Below are 18198 nucleotides of genomic sequence, written 5' to 3' on the forward strand. Positions count from 1 at the left end.
TACTAACAAAACAAAAGATACCAGCAAATATAAAACAAATGGCAACTGAAACACTGGATTTTAATTAGAACCCTCATCAAAAGCACTATCCCTACGTGAGGATTCTGCAAAGCAATGTGACATGCCACTTCAGAAACCTGACCCTGCAAACCTTGTTCAAACACAACTCTCAGAGCTGGAATGCTGCAAGCACAAAGAATTTAACCAGCAGCATTCTTTTCTAGTTCGCCTGCCCATCTGGAGTTCGTCTTAACGAAGAGCACAGATTACAAGATTTACTGGAGAGAAAAACTCCATTTCAGAAAGCACACTTCAGACTCCTCTCAACACAGACAGTGGAAAGGGCTACGAAGAAGGTAAATTACCTTGACAGCCTGAGCACTGAATGAAGAAGTTGATGAGATCCAGAAGTGCCACATTCCTGTCTTGTTTATAAGCTTCAACCCAGTCAACTACTACAGACTAGAACAGATTAAAGAAGCTCGTTAGTCAGGAGATGAACACAGTTTGCTGCACTCCACTGAGTATACCCACAATAAAGACAAAAACCAACACTGTTCCATCTCCATTAAATTACAAAATTGAGAATAAACTCCAAGCAATTCTCTTCCATTTCTAATAGCTCTAAAAGACTCTTTCAAGTCTTAAACTGCTTCAGACAATGTTGCCTTTCACAGATGCTTTGCTTCCTGTTAACAGGGAAAATTACCACAGTTTTAATAAACGTAATATTAAAAAAAAAAAAAACTGTCCTCCTGAGTTCTTGATAGTACTGAGGTAACAATTTAATCTAAAAACAAAGAAATGAACACAAACTACAAAAAATCCACACACACATTTAGCCTCTGCACCATCTAATACTTTGTATTAAATTATAGCAGCAATTTACCCTGGAAGTTCTATTTTTCTCTAGCACTTGATTGGTGCAGTAGGTTTGAAACAGTTCACATACTACACATAAGCCAAAAAACAACTCCAAATTTCATTTCTAGGGCAGTACAGCCTACAGCCTGCAAGTGACATGGGTCTCCTGGGACAAGCCATCTAGGCTTCAGCCCACCAGTAGTTCCACACAGGCCTAATAAATTCTACCAACAACGAAACGCAAGCTCTGCTGTCTTTCCAAGACCTTCCCATGATGGTTGGCACAGCAGAAGCTCTACTGAAGTTACCACATCTGTAGCATGACAAAAGCCATCCACATAAATATCTTGGAACAATAAAGGTTTCACATCCAAAACATAAATGTACTTTTTATGCATGTGTGCACGCACACACACTTCGCTTACAGACACTACACACTAGAGACTTATCTATAACTCTTCATAAGAATATTTGGGGCTCTAGATCCTCATACACATATACAAAGATAATACATATATGTGCTCACAGAATATGGGGAGTTGGGCTTCCTCACATTGAAGAAAATTGTTAACTATATAGATGAACAGGGAACCTGGCTATTATGCAAGCTGTGGGCAAACTGCATTGGAATGAAGGTAAAAGATTAATAGTACAAGGCAAGCATGGAGGGGAAGAGAGAAAAAAAAGAAAAAAAAAACAACTGATTTTTCAGAATTCTGGACAACTAAAACATACTATTGATGAACCTTTTCCACATTTTTTTTAAATAATTAACTTTTTTGTACGTTAAGGCATTGTTTTAGGAAGACCGGTTTAGGTACAATTTCCTTCCTCTTTTTAAATATCTGACAGCTACCTCTTCACTAATTTCTTGAAGCTGCAGATGTTCTTTCCAAGAGACATACTCACAGCAGCTTTCCAATCAAACATGTTTCTTCCCCACCTATGCCAAAATTTAAATGTTCCACAGTACAAATAATGAAAATGGTCACTGTTTATTCATCTTCCCTCCACCAAGTGTTTTCAGAATTCAGTGCTAGGAATACCTGCATGGCCTGCTTGCCCATGCTAACCACTTCAAATAAGGTAACTGCTTCAACCACTTCGCCATTCTGCAGCTGGCTCACTCTTCTGCTACCAGCAGAATTCCTCCTTATGTTTTCACACTGCTCCCGGACCTTCCGCTTCTCTCTCTGAAACAAGTCAGGTAAACCAAGGACGTGAGAAAACACAGCACACAACAGACATTCACAGATACAAGTCTATTTTGCCCTCATTGTAATCACTTCCCCAGGCTGCTCAGTTGTGCACCCCAAGGACCCCAGCTATTCCTTACCAAATACAGCCATACTAAAAGGGGACGAAAGAAAGGATTCACCAGTTTGAATTTTACTCTTAACAATGAGTCATAAGAATAGGAAGGTGTAACAGAAAAGAAGTTTTTGTACAGTTGCACGCTACCCAGAATAGTTTTCAATGGCAGCTGTCATTTCTGACGAATAGAAAGCAAGCACAATAGCTCTTCTACATCTTTTCACTCACAGGTTAAACTCACTACCTGTAAATTAACATCAGCTGCACACAAAGCACAGAAAGGAAAAGCACATGCTGAAATGAACTGACTGCCTAAAAGCCAGGATTGAGGTTCTGCTGCCAATGGAATTTGAGGGTCAAGCTGTATCCAGTGACCAGCTTTTAGATGCACTGTGACTGCTGTATGCAATATTCAATTTTGTAAAAACTGAATGAGACAGAAAACAAACTCCACAATTTAAAAGAATTATAACTTTTTAAAGCTTTAAAATCGACTTACTGGTGTTTTCAGGTTGCCATTTCTCACACAGGTGCCATTCTGTGCAGCAGACTCAGGCACAGTCTCATCATGAACAGCATTCTCTCTAAGGTGTAACAAACATGTTGAAGGGGTTAGCAGTGAGCACTCAGAACTACACACTTCAGGACAAAAACCAGAAGAAAATAAAAGCAAATACATGTACTTTACTATTTTTAATTCATTGTTTGGAAGTGGTGACATTTTGTCATTTTAATTCATTGTTTGGAAGTGGTGACATTTTGTCACTAAAAGCCAAACAGCTAACTTTAAAAGAGTACAACAGAAATTTGGGGGCTTTTTCAGCCTATGGCTTTCCTGTAAGATATGCGGATAATTAGAAATCCAGCAAAGCTATCAAAAGTATCAAGAAAGTATAAAGTAAGTGAATGAAACAGAAAGCTGATGTTGACTTAATGCAGCCTTTGTTGACTTAATAGCTTTGCACCGTGAACCAGTAACACAAGTAGGCAATCACTCTGTAGGTGCCCTAAGCTAAACAAGGCAGTAACATTTGATGGGTCTACATTTTCAAAGGAGAGGAAGAAATTGGTTTACTTTGTTTATAAAACATGCTGAAGAAAAAAGACACATAAAAAACTTCATTTTCAGGTCATTGCTAATATCATGGAAGAATAATTTTATAAAGAAAGATGCACCTTCTGGGAGATCTGAAGCCATACATTTATCTGCAATGAAACCATGCCATTTTTCACCATTCCCAATGCTAACAATGTGCTTTGCCAAAGGTCATGTTTGAGTAGACGAGCTGGATCCCACTTGGGCAGCAGGTCCAGTACTGGAAGCTGGCTGCAATGGCCTCCGTTAAACTACAGTGGCCAGGACATGAAGCCAGTTGACTTGTACTACAGGAAGGCACAAAAAGAAAGTAAATATGAGAGTGTACAATTACTTTTATTTTCGTGATACTACTGCAACAAGAGAGTGTCCACTTTACAAACAAAAAAACAGTGTGTTACACTATCAGATACAGTCAATTCTCCAGTATCCAGTGTTGCCTAACACAGATGGGAGAATTAACTGTTCTATGGATGCAGGGCCAGCTCAACTCCACTTAGATTTATCAATGCCAGATAAGCATTTTTATCATTCTTCTTCCCAAGATTGTTTTGCAAAGCAAATTCTGAGACTGAATAGCATCAGCCACAGGACCACGGTCTTGACATTATTTCGTTGGTAAGAGAAGACAGGTTTTATTTAAACATGTCTCTGTTTACTTTTTTGATCTATTGAGACACTTTGAGAAGCGATGTAGAATGAGGCTTCCAAATACTCCTATAAAAATTCTATATAAATATAAAATGGCACAAAAATATATAAAATTTCTAAATACAACTATGTATATTCTTACCTTCCCTACAGAGAAATATCCCATGAAAGTTAAATTCCATTACTTGTTATAGAAAAGTTCAAAACGTGCCACAGTGTTTGACAGATGGAAGCAAAGAAAATAATTCAGGATGAACCAATCCTTATACCAGCTGTCTGGATTTCTGCATGTGAAGAGAGGGATAAACTATAGCTGCCAGCTGAGTCAGCATTCTATAAGCAATCATTCACAAAAGTTTTCAATTGTCTTCTCTGATTTAAAATTGTGAGCCACAGAGATTAAGTATCCCATGTACCACCAGAGACTTCCCAGCTGAAAAGAACAAACAGCAAGAGACAGCAATATGTATTGCTTTTCTGATGCCAGTTTGCTCATCTCAGATTCCTCTACAGACCACAAAACCACAAAGAATCCAAACATGTTTGTCAAGAAGCTGTTTCTCCTGTGTGATTAAATCCTTTCACTCTTGATTTCAAAGCAGAATGCACAACTGTGGGGCTGGACTAACAGGTTCTTACTTGCACTTGTTTCACTGGAACTACAACTCCAGTGCCAGTCAACACTGTAGTAAATTGGGTTACCAGTTTCTGCATTGTAGCTCAACATAACACTCAACACAACTTCAAAACCTTCCCTGAATTGTTTACAAGTACTATTGAGCAACTTACTCCATCCCAATATAAAGATAAATGCACTGCATTTGATTATAGTAACTATATTTGAGTTCAAGATGGTTTAAAACACTTAAATAATTCAAAAATCAGAACTGCCACAGGACAGTTCCGTCAAGGACTTGTCTGATCACGTACTGCTTTTAGCATGTCTGTCTAGAACATACTTCTCTGAAGGTTTAATTCATGCCTCTCTTTCCCAGGAACATCATGAGGGACACCACTCTGGACAGTATCTACTGGCCTTGTGCTACTTGTTTAGCCTCTTCCGCCAGACAAAATTGTAGCAAAAGGGGCCCAACAAAGTAAGGAGACGCCTGGCATATGGAACAGCATGTTACCAAAGCTCAGCAAAACCTCCAAGAGTGGGAGACCACAGATCTACAGTTCCCTCACACTGGGCCAAATAAACACCAATAAAAACATATCTCCTGTTAGAGTAACTGTTATGCACACAACTAAACATCCATCTTAAGCATGCAACTAATTTAAGTACTAATATTAAAAAGCCAATCAGTTTCCAGGTTGTTTTGGTTATCAGTGCATCACAGCACATAGCTATGCCTCAGGAAGCACTGGACAACAACAGACAAAAGTAGAGGGCTTTTTAAATCCAGATACCACTAATATTCATGTCTCTCCTTTTTCTCTCTCTCTCTTTTTTTTTGATAGCCTTTAATACTGATGTTTCCAGTAAGGCTATTCACAAGGCAGGTACAAAAATTTGCAGAAACTAGACCAGCATCTAGAAACTGAAGCCCATGAAACCCACTAAGCAATTAAATGGGATATTTAAATAGAACTTCCATCTGCACAACTACATTTCTGTAGAAGAAACTGTTAAAATAATTAAGACATCCTCTTCTTCTTAAGCAAAACAGGAATAGGAACTACCGTCCCCAGTTGGGGAAGACATGGGGGTCAACTTCTGCAGTGATCCCTGTACATGGCTCCATTTTACATCTTTTCAACTATAGGAGTGCAATGGTAGGTTTGACAAATTTTGAACTAGCTGGTTGGTTTTTTTTCCTCCCCTTGTTATTCTACACCACGTTGAGCAGTTCTGCATGCATACATTCACTGCTTCATGCACTGGAAGAAACAGCTCTCAGCCATTTAGTTTGCTTCCATCAGCAGCCAGTAAGAAAGCATAAGCAGAATGCCATTTCTATTTCCACCTTTACTGCCTGTTACATATGGCTCAGAGACTCATTTTTACCTTGTGTTACTGCCACAGTATTGTCCTTTCACTAGCACTTGAAGGACTACTGATAAGATAAAACACTTGAAGTACGAAGGAAGCCAAGTCCCACATCTAACCCTCAGACACAATAACTACTCTGATAACTTCTGAATTCAGTTTTCTTATCTTAATAAACATTTAGAAGAGATTTGGTGACTCACACTTGAAAAGAAAACTACCTCTTTGCTAAGGAGGCAATACAGACCTTATGCTGTGTAAAAGGAACGATTAATCTATGCTACTGAAAGAATCCTATCTGTAAAGGATAGATTTTAATATCAATTTTAAAATTTATAATTTTAAAATTATAAATTTCAGAACAACTGGTTCATCTTTTAGAAGCAATGTAAGAAGCTCCACTAAGCAACAGCCATGTGCCTGCCTAACACTTCTGAAGGTAACTGGCTGGTTTCACACGAAACAAACTGCAATGGACATATCGGAAGCCCTACATGTCATCCAACTCTCTCAGCTTTCATTAGAGCATAATGAAGCAAAATACATGGAGCAAACAGGCCCAGAATGTGACAGGAGGAACAGAGACCGGGCTGCAAGGAGTTCAAAGCACACAACAGTGGACATCTAAGAAGTTTCACTCTCTGAAACCAAACAAGAAATCCAAACGTTTTAACTTTGCCTTTTATTTATTTATATTTATTCTAGTAGAACTTCTAATTACCATTGTGTAAACAATAATATGAATACTTTAGCTCACCTCAACGGATGACTAAAAAATACATTTTATAAAGGAAGAAGACAGGATGGATTCCTAATCAAAACAATACAAAATACATAGAAGCAACGCCCCCATCAACACCTACAGGGAGCCTACAGATTACTTAGCACTCTTCCCCCTCAGCATTCCCAAATTCTCCAGTGAAGCGAACACAAGCACTGACAATGAATCTGCCCCCCCCTTTTTTAAGGTAGGCTGCACATTTGCACTGTGGTGAATAAGGCACAGAAAAGCTTGCCAAGCCAAGGTCCCTGTCAAACAGCATGAAACACTACATTAAAACGACGCTAAACAGTACATGAAAGGAAATAAAATGAAAATATTAGTAACAAGGCACAACGCACAGCAAATCCCGTTTTTCTTCTTTCCCCTCCAGATGACACACTGTAGATGGCCGCGGTATCTGCACGGCACAAACCCAAAGGACAGCACCCTGATCTACACACAGATTTTATAGGCAACCTGCGCCAGGTCTTACTTTTGGCTGGGAAGGTTACTGGCTGCGTTGGGCTCGGCTATCATTTCCGCTACATTATTTAAGCAGCACAAACAAGCTGACACGACCTTCTGAGGAAACTTCACCGTAATCGAGCGGGTTAAAAACTTAACAACCCTTCGGCTTCTGCGGGCGGAACAGCGGCCGAAAACTGTCAAGAAAGGCACACAAAGAGACTTAATTCCAGGCAAACCAGGGCAGAAACAACCGCCCCCGCTCCATCCTCCCCCCCTCCCCCCCCGGCAGCAGAAGGGGATGAAACAGAAAGAAATTAAACCTACCGACAACCGCGCCGTCCCTCCCGGGCGCTGCCCAGCGCGGCCGGCCCGGGCCCGGCGTCAATCACGGCCAGCGCTGGGCCCGGCAGGGGCGGGGAGCGCTGTCACATGGGCGGCGGCGGCGGCGGCGCTTCCGCAGCGGCCGGAAAGACGCGGCCGGTGACGGTCCGTGCCCGCCGCGCCGGGCTCGGCGCTGCCGATGGGGCCCGGCCGCCTCTCCTGGTCGCTGCTGCGGCGCTGCCGGCGGGCGGCGGCGGCGGCTCTGGGCGCGCCCCGGTGCCGCCCGCTGCCCGCCCGCCCGCTCAGCGCCGCCGCCCCGCTCCGGGCCCCCCTGCGCCCGTCGGGCACGGGCGGCGGAGCGCCGTGGGACGGGGCGGCGGGCGCCGGCGAGGATGAAGAAGAGGAGGATGAAGCGGCGCTGGAGGAGCTGCTGGGCCCGTCTCCGCTGGCCCCGGGGCCCGGCGCCCAGCGCGTTGCCATCGTGCACCCCGCGGTCAAGTGGGGCCCGCAGAAGTCGCCGGTCACCACTGGTGAGGAGCTGCGGGGTCGGGCGGGCTCCCTGGGCGCTAGGAGTGAATACATGCAGGGGATTTGGGATGGATTGCCCTGGGCGGTGCTGGAGTCACTGCTCCTGGACGTGTGTAAGAAAAGACTGACAGTAGGACGGAGTGCCGTGGGCTGTTGACAGGTGGTGTTCGGTCACAGGTTGGACTCGAGGATCTCGGAGGTCTCTTCCAACCTGACTGATTGTGTGTCTGTGCCGCTAGTGTGAAATGGAGCCGCTGTTAGAGCGGCGAGACCGCGACATGCGGCTTGCGTGGAAGGTCTTGGTCGCCCTTCCCTTCTTTGACAACTTTTTAAAAGACCCGGAGCTGTTAGTGAGTCTGTGCAGGTCTGTGCTTTGCCTTGCAAACCATGTTTTGGACGGCAGAACACCTCAGTGCGGGTTGCTCAGGGGAACAGTCGGGTGTCCCCCGTATTAGCACAATGTTAATTGCCCTCAGCCCTCAACCGTGCCGCCTGCCCATAAGTTGGCTGAGGAGCCGCAATACCTTCCTGAACAGTGAAGATGAAGTCTTGTATAAATCCTCTCGGGGACTTAAGTGCTGTTATGCAGTTACTTAGTGATGCAGTCACCAATAATTCCTCTGTAGGGCCTTTTTTTAGGACTGCTAGTAGATTTCTCTCAGGAATTGTCGTAACTAGCTAATATATAAGCATTAATCACACGCAATTAAGATTCGTTATGAACTTGATGCTTCTCTTTGAACACTTCTCTATGTAAGGTTGCAATGTAAAGGATTAAAGCGTCTTGTAAGTTAGCTTTTTATGTATAGAATCATAGAATGGTTTGGCTTGGAGGGAGCCTTTAAAGGCCATCTAGTCTGAACCCCCTGCAATGAGCCAGAAAATCTTCCACTGGACGTAATTGAGATAAATTACATAATTTTACAACTGAAAAGTAGGTAAAATATGAAGGTACCTTTCTGCCCAAACATACAGAAGAATAGCAGTGGTCCCTTTCCATTTATTTAGGCCTTCCAGATGAAGAGCCTGAAGTCTGAACAAAATGTTTTGGAATGATTTTTGAAGCACCACAGATACAACAGGAAATCTGTGTATTTTACAACAAACAATGAACAATGTGAGGAAAAAGTGGATCGTGATTATATTTAAAAATATGTTGCCTTTTGGACCAATGTAACCTATTAGTATATAAATTGTGTTTTGTGGTCTAGAGAAACTTGACAAATTTGTTCCGAAGAGGAAAGGTTTGGCACATCAAGACTAGAATTGCTGATCTGGTATTCTTGTGTAGACTTTGTGATTTCACAAAGTCCTCAAAAATCATTACTTCGCAGTGTAGATATTAAAAACTCAAAAGTAATTGATGAACCAGAATACAGGATTCAAATCTGCTGGTTTTAGCAATTCACAAACCAGTTTAGGTCCCTTATGAATAAGTGGCTGTGAAGTTAGCAGCAGGATATGCCATAATAGTAATTCCCAGATTATTGCTGCAAAACACCAAAGTGTTAATTGTGTGGCTTTGTGCTCATCTCAGCTGATTTCCCAGCTAGTTATTCAGTTCACTTGTTGAGGAAAAAAGCTTGGTGATTTCTTTCCTGACAATACAATTAAAAATTTTCCTAAGCCAACACCCACATAAATAATTTGTACTATATATATATACACATATACTTCATACTGTCAGAAAGATGCTTTGTGTGATAAAATTGCATCTATTCAATTGAAACTATTCAATTACTCTGATTAGAGGTAAGACGCTTCGCTCCTTGTGCTAGAGGTTTAAAGAATTTCAATGTAGCTTAGTCTTTCCATGTTCATGCGTGTACTGTGGTTATTGGAGATCTGAGCAGAGTTATGATGGTACATTGTGCTATTTATTTCTTTTTTCTCTTATTGTTCTGTTCCTGAAGCTGAATCACAGATTGCCGAAGCCGTTGCTCTTGTAGATACTCTTCAGAACTGGACAGTTCTAGACAAAATAATTATTCCTACAAAAAATCCCAACAAGAAGTTTGTTTTTGGCAAAGGAAACTTTCAGGTTTTGACAGGTAAGGACTGAGATCTTTTGGCACTGCATCACTAAATGGAAGACTTTTGCAGGCAGACTCTTCAAGGATAGGTGTGAAAGCTAAAGAGAGGGAGAATTTTGTTAATCCATCATGCAGGTTTGCGGGCAAACTTGAAAGAATTTTTAAGGTTGCAAAACCAATGCTGAATAGACATAACCCCTGGTCACTGAAAATGTGTGAGGCAACTTAGTCCATAAGTTTATGTGATTGACATAATTGAAACTGATGCTGTTCTTGGCATAGTACTAAATTAGCAATTACAACTGCTCTATGAACAAGGAATATGATGCCATTTGATGTTTTATGAGCATTCTGCTCAGTGCAAAATCGTTTGTAGTCTGGCATTTTAAAAAGAGAATTGACATTTAACACTGTATTTTGCAATCATCCATCTTTTAGAAAAGATTAAAAAATTGCCCCATGTGACAGCTGTCTTCTTGAATATGGAAAGAATATCTTCACTAACAAAGGTAATTAAATATAATATCAAATCATATTCTTTTCATCAGTATTGTTTGAAAACTGTTAATGTTAGGAGAAGTGGTCGGTTAAGATTCTGAATTTGCAAATGTTAATACATGAAGCACCAGGACTGAGTTTTGTTGAAATGAATCTTAATACCTATTGCATTTGTCCAGTTGATATATGTTTCCAGCTCTTGTGCATGAAATTTTCCAGCAGCCTAGTATAATTTATTATAGACTCTGCTCCCCCATTTGACACTGGCCCTATTTAAAATGTTGAAAAAGTTACTCAAAGTGTTTTTTTACAAAATAATGGTGTTAACACATCTTTTGTTATGAAGAATGTCAACATTTTGGATTAGCTATGTGCTCAAGTTTCTATATTTATAATGGATAACATATTTTTTCCCTATGCTGTGGATGCTGAATTGTATTTTGAATACGAGGTGTTAATTCAGAGCAAGCTTATAGCTGAATGTTTCAAATACTTAAATTTACATGCCTATCACTTAAAAAGAAGCACTGAGGGGAACAGCATACTTTAGTACTTTAACACTGGCAGTAAAACAAGTGGTACATGAACTACAGATACTCTTGGACAAACTGAAATAAAATTTTGGGGGGGTTTTTAGTATGTGCAGCATCATGCAGGGTGTAAAGTGTATGCAAACTAGCTTTGCTGGTAGTTCTGAATACTTTCCCTGATTATAAAATGAATAGATGAGATGGTTGTTCAAGTGCTTCCATTTGATGAAAGGGAAGTTGAAAATGTTTCATTTCAATTTTCTAGTTTTTAGAAAAACTCTTTGTTTTCTGGTATGAGTTCTTTTAGTGCTAGATTTGCTAAGAATTGTTTTCACAAATATAGATCTTAGCAGCAATTCAGCTCTTTCAGGTTGATTCGAGAAAGTGTTTGAGAACATGTAGACAAACATTCTGGATTTTAGAGATGGCATAAGGGAACTACTGCATATTTTAAGTGTCTTTTGCTGAATTAGAGCAAGGATGAGGGGTTTGGGTTGGTTGGGGGTTTATTAAGTATTTCATTAAAAGCTTACTATTAAATAATTTTCCTGCATTCCTTTCTATCTGCAAGTTTCAGTAATCTTTTTTTCTTTTCCTGTGTTATCCCTAGCCTTTCCCATTCCTGTATTTCATAATTATTTTTTACAAGGATTTAACCACTGAGATTCTTGAGTCTGAGATATGCTGTAAGACTTGTTGCAAGAATCCATAAAGGGCAGTGGAAGGATTCTTGCTGAATTTGATGGGCCTAGACATAAATTTCTAATTTCTAAACTGTCTTTAACTCCTCTCTTTCTGGTCAACCAAATTTTGACTTTGCATGCTCATAATGATTGCCCATCCAATGCAATGGAATCCTGAGATCTTCTGTGTTCATGTGTCCGTCAACTAAATAACTGTACTTGCTGTGTAGGAATTGATCTTCTGATACTGTGGACAGAATACATCTCGATTATTTTGTCTTACATGGCAAAAGAAAGAACTAGAAGGTGCCTGGGGCGTGCCAGTCTTCGACAGATACACCATGGTACTTCACATTTTTCGCTGTAATGCCCAGACGAAAGAAGCAAAACTGCAGGTGGCATTGGCTGAAATTCCACTTCTCAGGTACCTGGGGCTGTGCAAATCACATATCTGCATGTTTTAGTGACTATTTCTCTACAGTAACAAAACCCTGCAATATTTACTGTAAAGAAAAAAAGGGTGCTCAATGATTTATTAAAGCACAGAATTATTTCCTATAATGTCATTATTTTAAGCTTCTGCAGTGCTGAGAGGCAAAACCAGAATGTGTTTGATAATCTTACAAAATGTATTTTTCATGAAAAGGTCCTGGTTCTTTCTAAGATACAAGATGGATTGCAAGAATATGTAGGAAATGGATGTGTATATCCCATATATAAAACTGTTGAGTTTAATAAGGAAAGCTATAAACAAGTAAGATTAATTTGTATTTAAATTTTCCATATTTCTGCATTATGTGGCATAGAAATGTATACATGGCAGTTGGTATGAGTTATGGTGATGTTTTAGAGGTATATTTGGCTCTCTGAAATTTCAGAATAGCAATTCTAATTTACCAAGAGAGTTGTATGCTTTTTCAAGCTACATTTGAGCCAGAAAATTCTGGATTTTTTTTCTCCAGGCTTCTTGCCACGAGCAGGTTTTATTTACAACTCGGTCACTTAGTGATTTTATTTGTACTATCAGAATACTACTACTGCTTCACAATTTTTAGGTATTTTGGTATAACTGGATTAAAGAAAATAGCTTCCAATTTACTGTTACTCTGCTGCCAGGTCAAACGTGAAAAATGAGGTGTCTCAGCGAGATCAGCAGAGAGGTGGTTCAAAATACATCATGGGCTCAGGTAAAGTCTAAATATTGTCATGATTTGGAGGATTTTTTTCTCCATAGCTTTTAAGCAAATTTAGTTGCAACTTACTTTATTTGGAGGAGGTCAGGAGGAAAAACAGTGTTCTGCATCTAATTAAACAAATGTACAAAATATTGTTGGAAAGTAAGTTAAATAATAAGGTTTGGGTCTGTACTGGTCAAGTTTTTTGGACAGTAAGTGGTCCAGGATAAACTATTTGCTTGCCACAGGGATTTTTCATATGTGTACGAAGACATTTTAGAGTGGTTAGCATATGTTGCATAATTACTTATGCACTTCAAGAATACATAAGTTTAGTGGCTTTGTTTTTACAAGGCCTAGTGCTAGCTCACTTGATTTCCAAATACATAACTTGCTTTACAGTTTCTCTTGTAAACCATTCTGCCAATTACTCATTTGTATTTCTCAGGTGAAACATTTCTAGAAACACAGAATCGTGTCTTGAAAGAAAGAGAACTTAAAATTAGGAGTGCTCTGAAGAAACTAAGGAGAAAAAGGGCTTTACTTCGAACTCAGCGCAGAAAATGCGAGTTCCCGATGGTCTCAGTAATGGGCTACACCAACTGTGGTAAGCAAAACCTCCTGAAATCATAACACAAAAGAGCTTATATTGTCTAATTTTTAATTAGAAAGTCTAGCCAAAGTCTCATCTGTGTGTGTATAGGCTTCGTATTTTAATTAGTTTTTTTAATTGTGTAATGAATATTTGTCAGTTAGGATGCAGTTAGGAGAGCAAATTAAACTGCTTGGTTTTTTCAGTCTCAAAGACATGTTTTGGAGAAATGCCTAGCACCTATTGTGCCAAAAAGATTTTATATACAATGCTGAATACTACACTGTTAGTGTCCCTTTTTATGAATCTCTACTACTTGATCAGAATGGATGCAGAAAAATACACGGGTGTTTAGATCTCCATGAAGACTTGAGGCATAGGAAGACAATTGAGAGTTGGCTATTGATCTGAAAAACCTGCTTAGGAGCACTGTAGCTTTTCATGGATTATGTGTAGCATTCTGAGATGTGTTCCTAGGAGAACCTAAATAAAGCTAAAGGGTCTTTTTGTGCTTTGGTTTGCTTTGCTTTGCTTTGCTTTTTTGGCTTACACAAGTGAATTCTTACTCAAGGCATAAATAGACTTTGGATAATCAGGTTGGAATATCTTAAGACAATTTCATTTTCTTATTCAACTTCTTTAAAAAAACAAACCTATCTCGCACTAATTTTGTTACAACGTGTACACTCAAAGATTTGGATTATACTGTATGTTCTTCTTAGATGTCATACTTCCATACTTTTCAAACTGAAGATTCAAATATATATATATATAGAGAGAGAGAGAGATAAAACCTTTGTACACACATAATTGAAACACTTTAATTAGGCTATATACTGAGCACTTTAATGACTAATTATGTGAAACATTCATTGAGTCATATAAATGTCTCGAGTATTATGTTCATGGAGAAATGCCCAATAAAGCCCTCAGCCTAACAAGGTATATCTTATTAGTGCTTCTCTCCATTTTTTTTTATTTAGCAAGTAAATTATTTCATTTGACAACAGAGGCACTGAGGAGTGTGTAAGTGCATGCCTTCCTAATGCTGTCATGGCAGTGCTCTTCAGAGAGTCTTACAGGTGAGAGATGTGGGTAGGTCACTTTGCAGGTGGAATCAGTCTTTGATTATCTTGTGATTTCACAGCACAGCTGTAGATACCAGTATGTGATTATATATGTGACCTTAAACCCAATTCCAAGTTACAAAATGTAAGACTGTCTTCAGATTTCCCAACATCGTATAGATAACTGACCACAAGCTACTAAAATAGATCTAAAAATACATGTTACATCATACTTTTCACCTGAGCCTTGCAAATTAAGTTTTACTTGTAACACGCCATTAAAATCTTGTCCTTTTTTCATTTAATTAGGAAAAACTACTTTGATCAAAGCCTTGACTGGGGAAGCAGGACTTCAACCCAGGGATCAGCTGTTTGCCACTCTGGATATTACAGCCCATGCTGGCTATCTGCCCTCACATATGGCAGTTATTTATGTTGACACCATTGGGTTTCTGACTGATCTGCCACATAATCTGGTCGAGTCATTTTCAGCTACACTAGAAGAAGTGGCTTACTCAGTAAGTAGTTGACTCTAAAAATTGAGAAATCAAATTAATTTTCTTTTTTATAATCTTCGCCCCTTCAAAACAGGGGAAGTTAATTGGCATGCTGTTCTTAGCAAAGTAACCAGCTGACTGTAGTAAACTCCTGAGATAATGATGCAAAAATCTTAAAATCAACTAATTTTCTGATACTTTTTCTATGCAGAACGTACAGCTATGAAGGGATTTCAGAAAGGGCTTATTTGGAGTGTATGTGTCGATCTCCGTGATACTTAAACCAGATAAACCAGATTTTTCTGATAAAATATCTGAACACTGCATCCAAGTGAGTCAAGGCTAGCTTTCCCGGGAGTTAAAAATTAAATGAAGCATCTGAAATGACCTGGTTTTAACTTAAGGTTTTCTGTAGAACTGCAAGTGAGTGATTGTGATGTGATGCAGGCAGCATGTAATAAATACAAATCTACTTTAGCAATTATTTTCTCATTAAAGTTGTTATTTTCCTGTGCTATAACAAAGTGTAAAGCTGCATACATACACAGAGACATTCAAACAAAAACCCTGTATTATGGAAGGTAATGAAATTCAGTGGTAGCTAGATGCCAGAATGCCGCTAAAGATTCGACTTCACCATGTAATAGCAGGGCTTTCAAAAGTTGGCTGAAAGCATCTTGTTTGTCACTTACTTCTAATTATTTTTCGAAAGTTTAAAGCAACGTCTAGAGCAAAGATGATGAAACAATATGAATACAAATGTTGAGTTTGTTGCTTGGTTTTTATCATTCATATATATCATTGAAACTGGCAACTTTTGTATAAAGCTTTTTAGTGAAGCGTCAGTAATGGTATCCTGGGAGCTAAGCATAATGATAATCTTCTATATTTTGAATGTAAAAATAGAATTACAAGTTCCATGGAGGTTTTTTTTCCCCTCTGTTTTTGAAACAGACTTGCAGCCATTACTCTTCTAAAAGCTTTTTTTAGAGATTACTCTTTTTAATCTCCAGTGTTTTTGAAGCCTTATTGTTACAAAGCCTTGGCTTTGAAAAAAATGGATCAGTTATTATTTGAAATCTGATTCTGTAACTAGCTTGATTGACAACATTTGCTTCAGGTTTGTGGGATGCAATTTGTACTCACTAGAGGTGGAAGACTAAGCTGCTGCAAATTTTCTTCCATCACGGTCTAAGAAACAATAGTTTAATACTGTTTTAGTAGTTAATTTTACAGTGCTAATCCACCAGTGTATTATCAAATGGAGAGGAAAGTGTTTTATCTGGATCAGCAATGTAAAAATGATACACAGTCTCTACAACCTGGTAACAGGTGTTGCATATTGATCTTTGCTAGGATCTGATAGTTCACGTGAGGGATATTACTCATCCAGAAACTGTCCTCCAGAAAGCAACTGTTCTGTCAGTTCTGAGGAATCTTAATCTTCCTAGCCATTTGCTGGACTCAATTGTAGAAGTTCATAACAAAGTGGATTTGGTAGAAAGGTAAGCAAGAGATGCTAACTGTACTTAAACATTTCTTATGTTCTGGAACCTTTTTAATTCTGGGAAAAGAGATCCCACTTCAGAATATATTTAATAGTTTCTCAATCTTTTATGTATGTAGTAGCTATGGTCTGAAAAAGAATGAATTATCTTTTAATTACAAAAGAAATCACCTGAGTTGTACAAGAAGTGGCCTCTGTAGAAAGCATCAGTACAAAGTAACTCAGTTAAATTTGTCTGTGCTTGGAATATTTTCACAACCTAATCTTCATGAACAAATGTGCTAGCAATTAATTTTCTTTCAGGTATAAACCCGCTGAAGAAAATGCTTTAGCTGTTTCTGCTCTGCATGGGCATGGTTTAGAAGAACTGAAACAAGAAATAGAGAAAAAATTACTAACAGCCACAGGGAAGAAGGTTCTGACAGTTAACATCAACTTAGAGGGACCTCAGCTCAGGTAAATGATTCTGAATCATATCAAGGACTTGGAGAAATATGAAACACTTAATCATTCATGTCTTAAACTTTTCCAGTCATATCATATTGATTTTAATCTGCATTAAGAATAAGAGATAATGATCAATGTTTTGCAACCAGTTGACAAAAAATAGCCCCATTAGAGAAGTGAAGTGAAGCACTTCATCTTTTGAAGTGTTATCTAGATAGGAACCTTCTGACTTGGACCAAGGATTACAATTTGTGTCATACTTTTAAGATGCTAATATGCTTTTATATTTACAGCTGGCTCTATAAAGAAGCAACAGTTCAGGAAGTAGAGGTCATGCCTGAAGATGGCACAGCCAGGGTGAAGGTGATAATCGGCAGTTCTGCTTTTGGCAAATACAAAAACCTCTTTCCCAACAGTAAGATTTTCATGTCATGAAACTGCATCCTGTCCTAGAAGAAACTGATCTCCACAAGAGGATGTGAAATGAAATGAATGACCTGTTAGTCTCACTGCTGAATAGTTTATCTTTCTTCCCCACTTGATGTTTTTGGAATGGATGCTGTTTCAGAACCCTTCTGTATGGAAACAATAAGAGCTTTGAGCTTTATTTTGTCAGCAAGTACCAGGACAGCACTAAATTTTTTATGTTAAACCTGTTGCTGGCTATAAGCTGAGGACCTCGAACACATGGAATGGCATCTGACTTAACCTTCAGAAAAATATCAAGTTTCTTATATCATATAAATAAAGCTTTTCATTGCCTTTTTCATATGAAAATAGTATTTATTATAGTGAAGGTGTTTCAGATGGTCTTTGGAAAATGAAAGTGAGTGAAAAAACGTTATTGGTTGTATATAAATAATGAAGATCAATATGTGTTCAAGGAGAATGCATGAATGTAAGTAAAATAACTGCCATGTCTTACTGCAGTGAAGAAAAAAAAAATCAGTTAAGGCATTTAATAAAGTTAGCTCTGAACATCTTTTACCCATACAGTTTTCTTGCCTACATTAAAGTATCCACAGTACCTATTACTGTGTCAGTTCTTGGAGAAAACATTTAAGGTACAGCAAACCTTTTCAAAGAGGACAACAAAAAAAACCACAACCACAACAGATCCATTTCCTAAGTTATGAATTACTACTGAGAACCAATAAAACAGTATCACAGG

The 18198-nt window shown here is 38.9% G+C and overlaps 2 protein-coding genes across 3 annotated transcripts in view; one reads left to right on the forward strand and one right to left on the reverse strand.

The window, feature by feature from the left end:
- The window catches only part of LOC136285389 (cohesin subunit SA-2-like), a 57563-nt gene extending 50005 nt beyond the window's left edge, over nucleotides 1-7558 (reverse strand). Inside the window, exons 1-5 of one of the 2 annotated variants that reach the window (XM_066176488.1) lie at nucleotides 7474-7558; nucleotides 7175-7343; nucleotides 2678-2762; nucleotides 1911-2057; nucleotides 366-462 (exon numbers count right to left, since the gene is read on the reverse strand). In XM_066176488.1, coding sequence (XP_066032585.1) covers nucleotides 366-462; nucleotides 1911-2057; nucleotides 2678-2762; nucleotides 7175-7218 — 373 coding nt within the window. In that variant the 5' untranslated portion in view covers nucleotides 7219-7343; nucleotides 7474-7558. Of the gene's footprint in view, nucleotides 1-365; nucleotides 463-1910; nucleotides 2058-2677; nucleotides 2763-3354; nucleotides 3441-7174; nucleotides 7344-7473 lie in introns of those variants that run through there. The other variant, XM_066176489.1, reaches the window with a different exon arrangement.
- Nucleotides 7559-7642: 84 nt separating this feature from the next.
- GTPBP6 (GTP binding protein 6 (putative)) lies at nucleotides 7643-18190 on the forward strand. The gene is made up of 10 exons (XM_066176493.1): nucleotides 7643-8000; nucleotides 9912-10049; nucleotides 10470-10540; nucleotides 12036-12166; nucleotides 12859-12929; nucleotides 13366-13524; nucleotides 14886-15094; nucleotides 16430-16578; nucleotides 16884-17036; nucleotides 17321-18190. Exons 1-10 carry the CDS (start codon nucleotides 7670-7672, stop codon nucleotides 17460-17462), a joined length of 1554 nt encoding a protein of 517 aa, XP_066032590.1. The 5' UTR covers nucleotides 7643-7669; the 3' UTR covers nucleotides 17463-18190.
- Nucleotides 18191-18198: the final 8 nt, after the last annotated feature.

Source organism: Chamaea fasciata, unplaced genomic scaffold, assembly GCF_029207755.1.
Source record: "Chamaea fasciata isolate MVZ Bird 193981 ecotype frontalis unplaced genomic scaffold, bChaFas1.0.hap1 SCAF_2, whole genome shotgun sequence".
Lineage (NCBI taxonomy): Eukaryota > Metazoa > Chordata > Aves > Passeriformes > Sylviidae > Chamaea > Chamaea fasciata.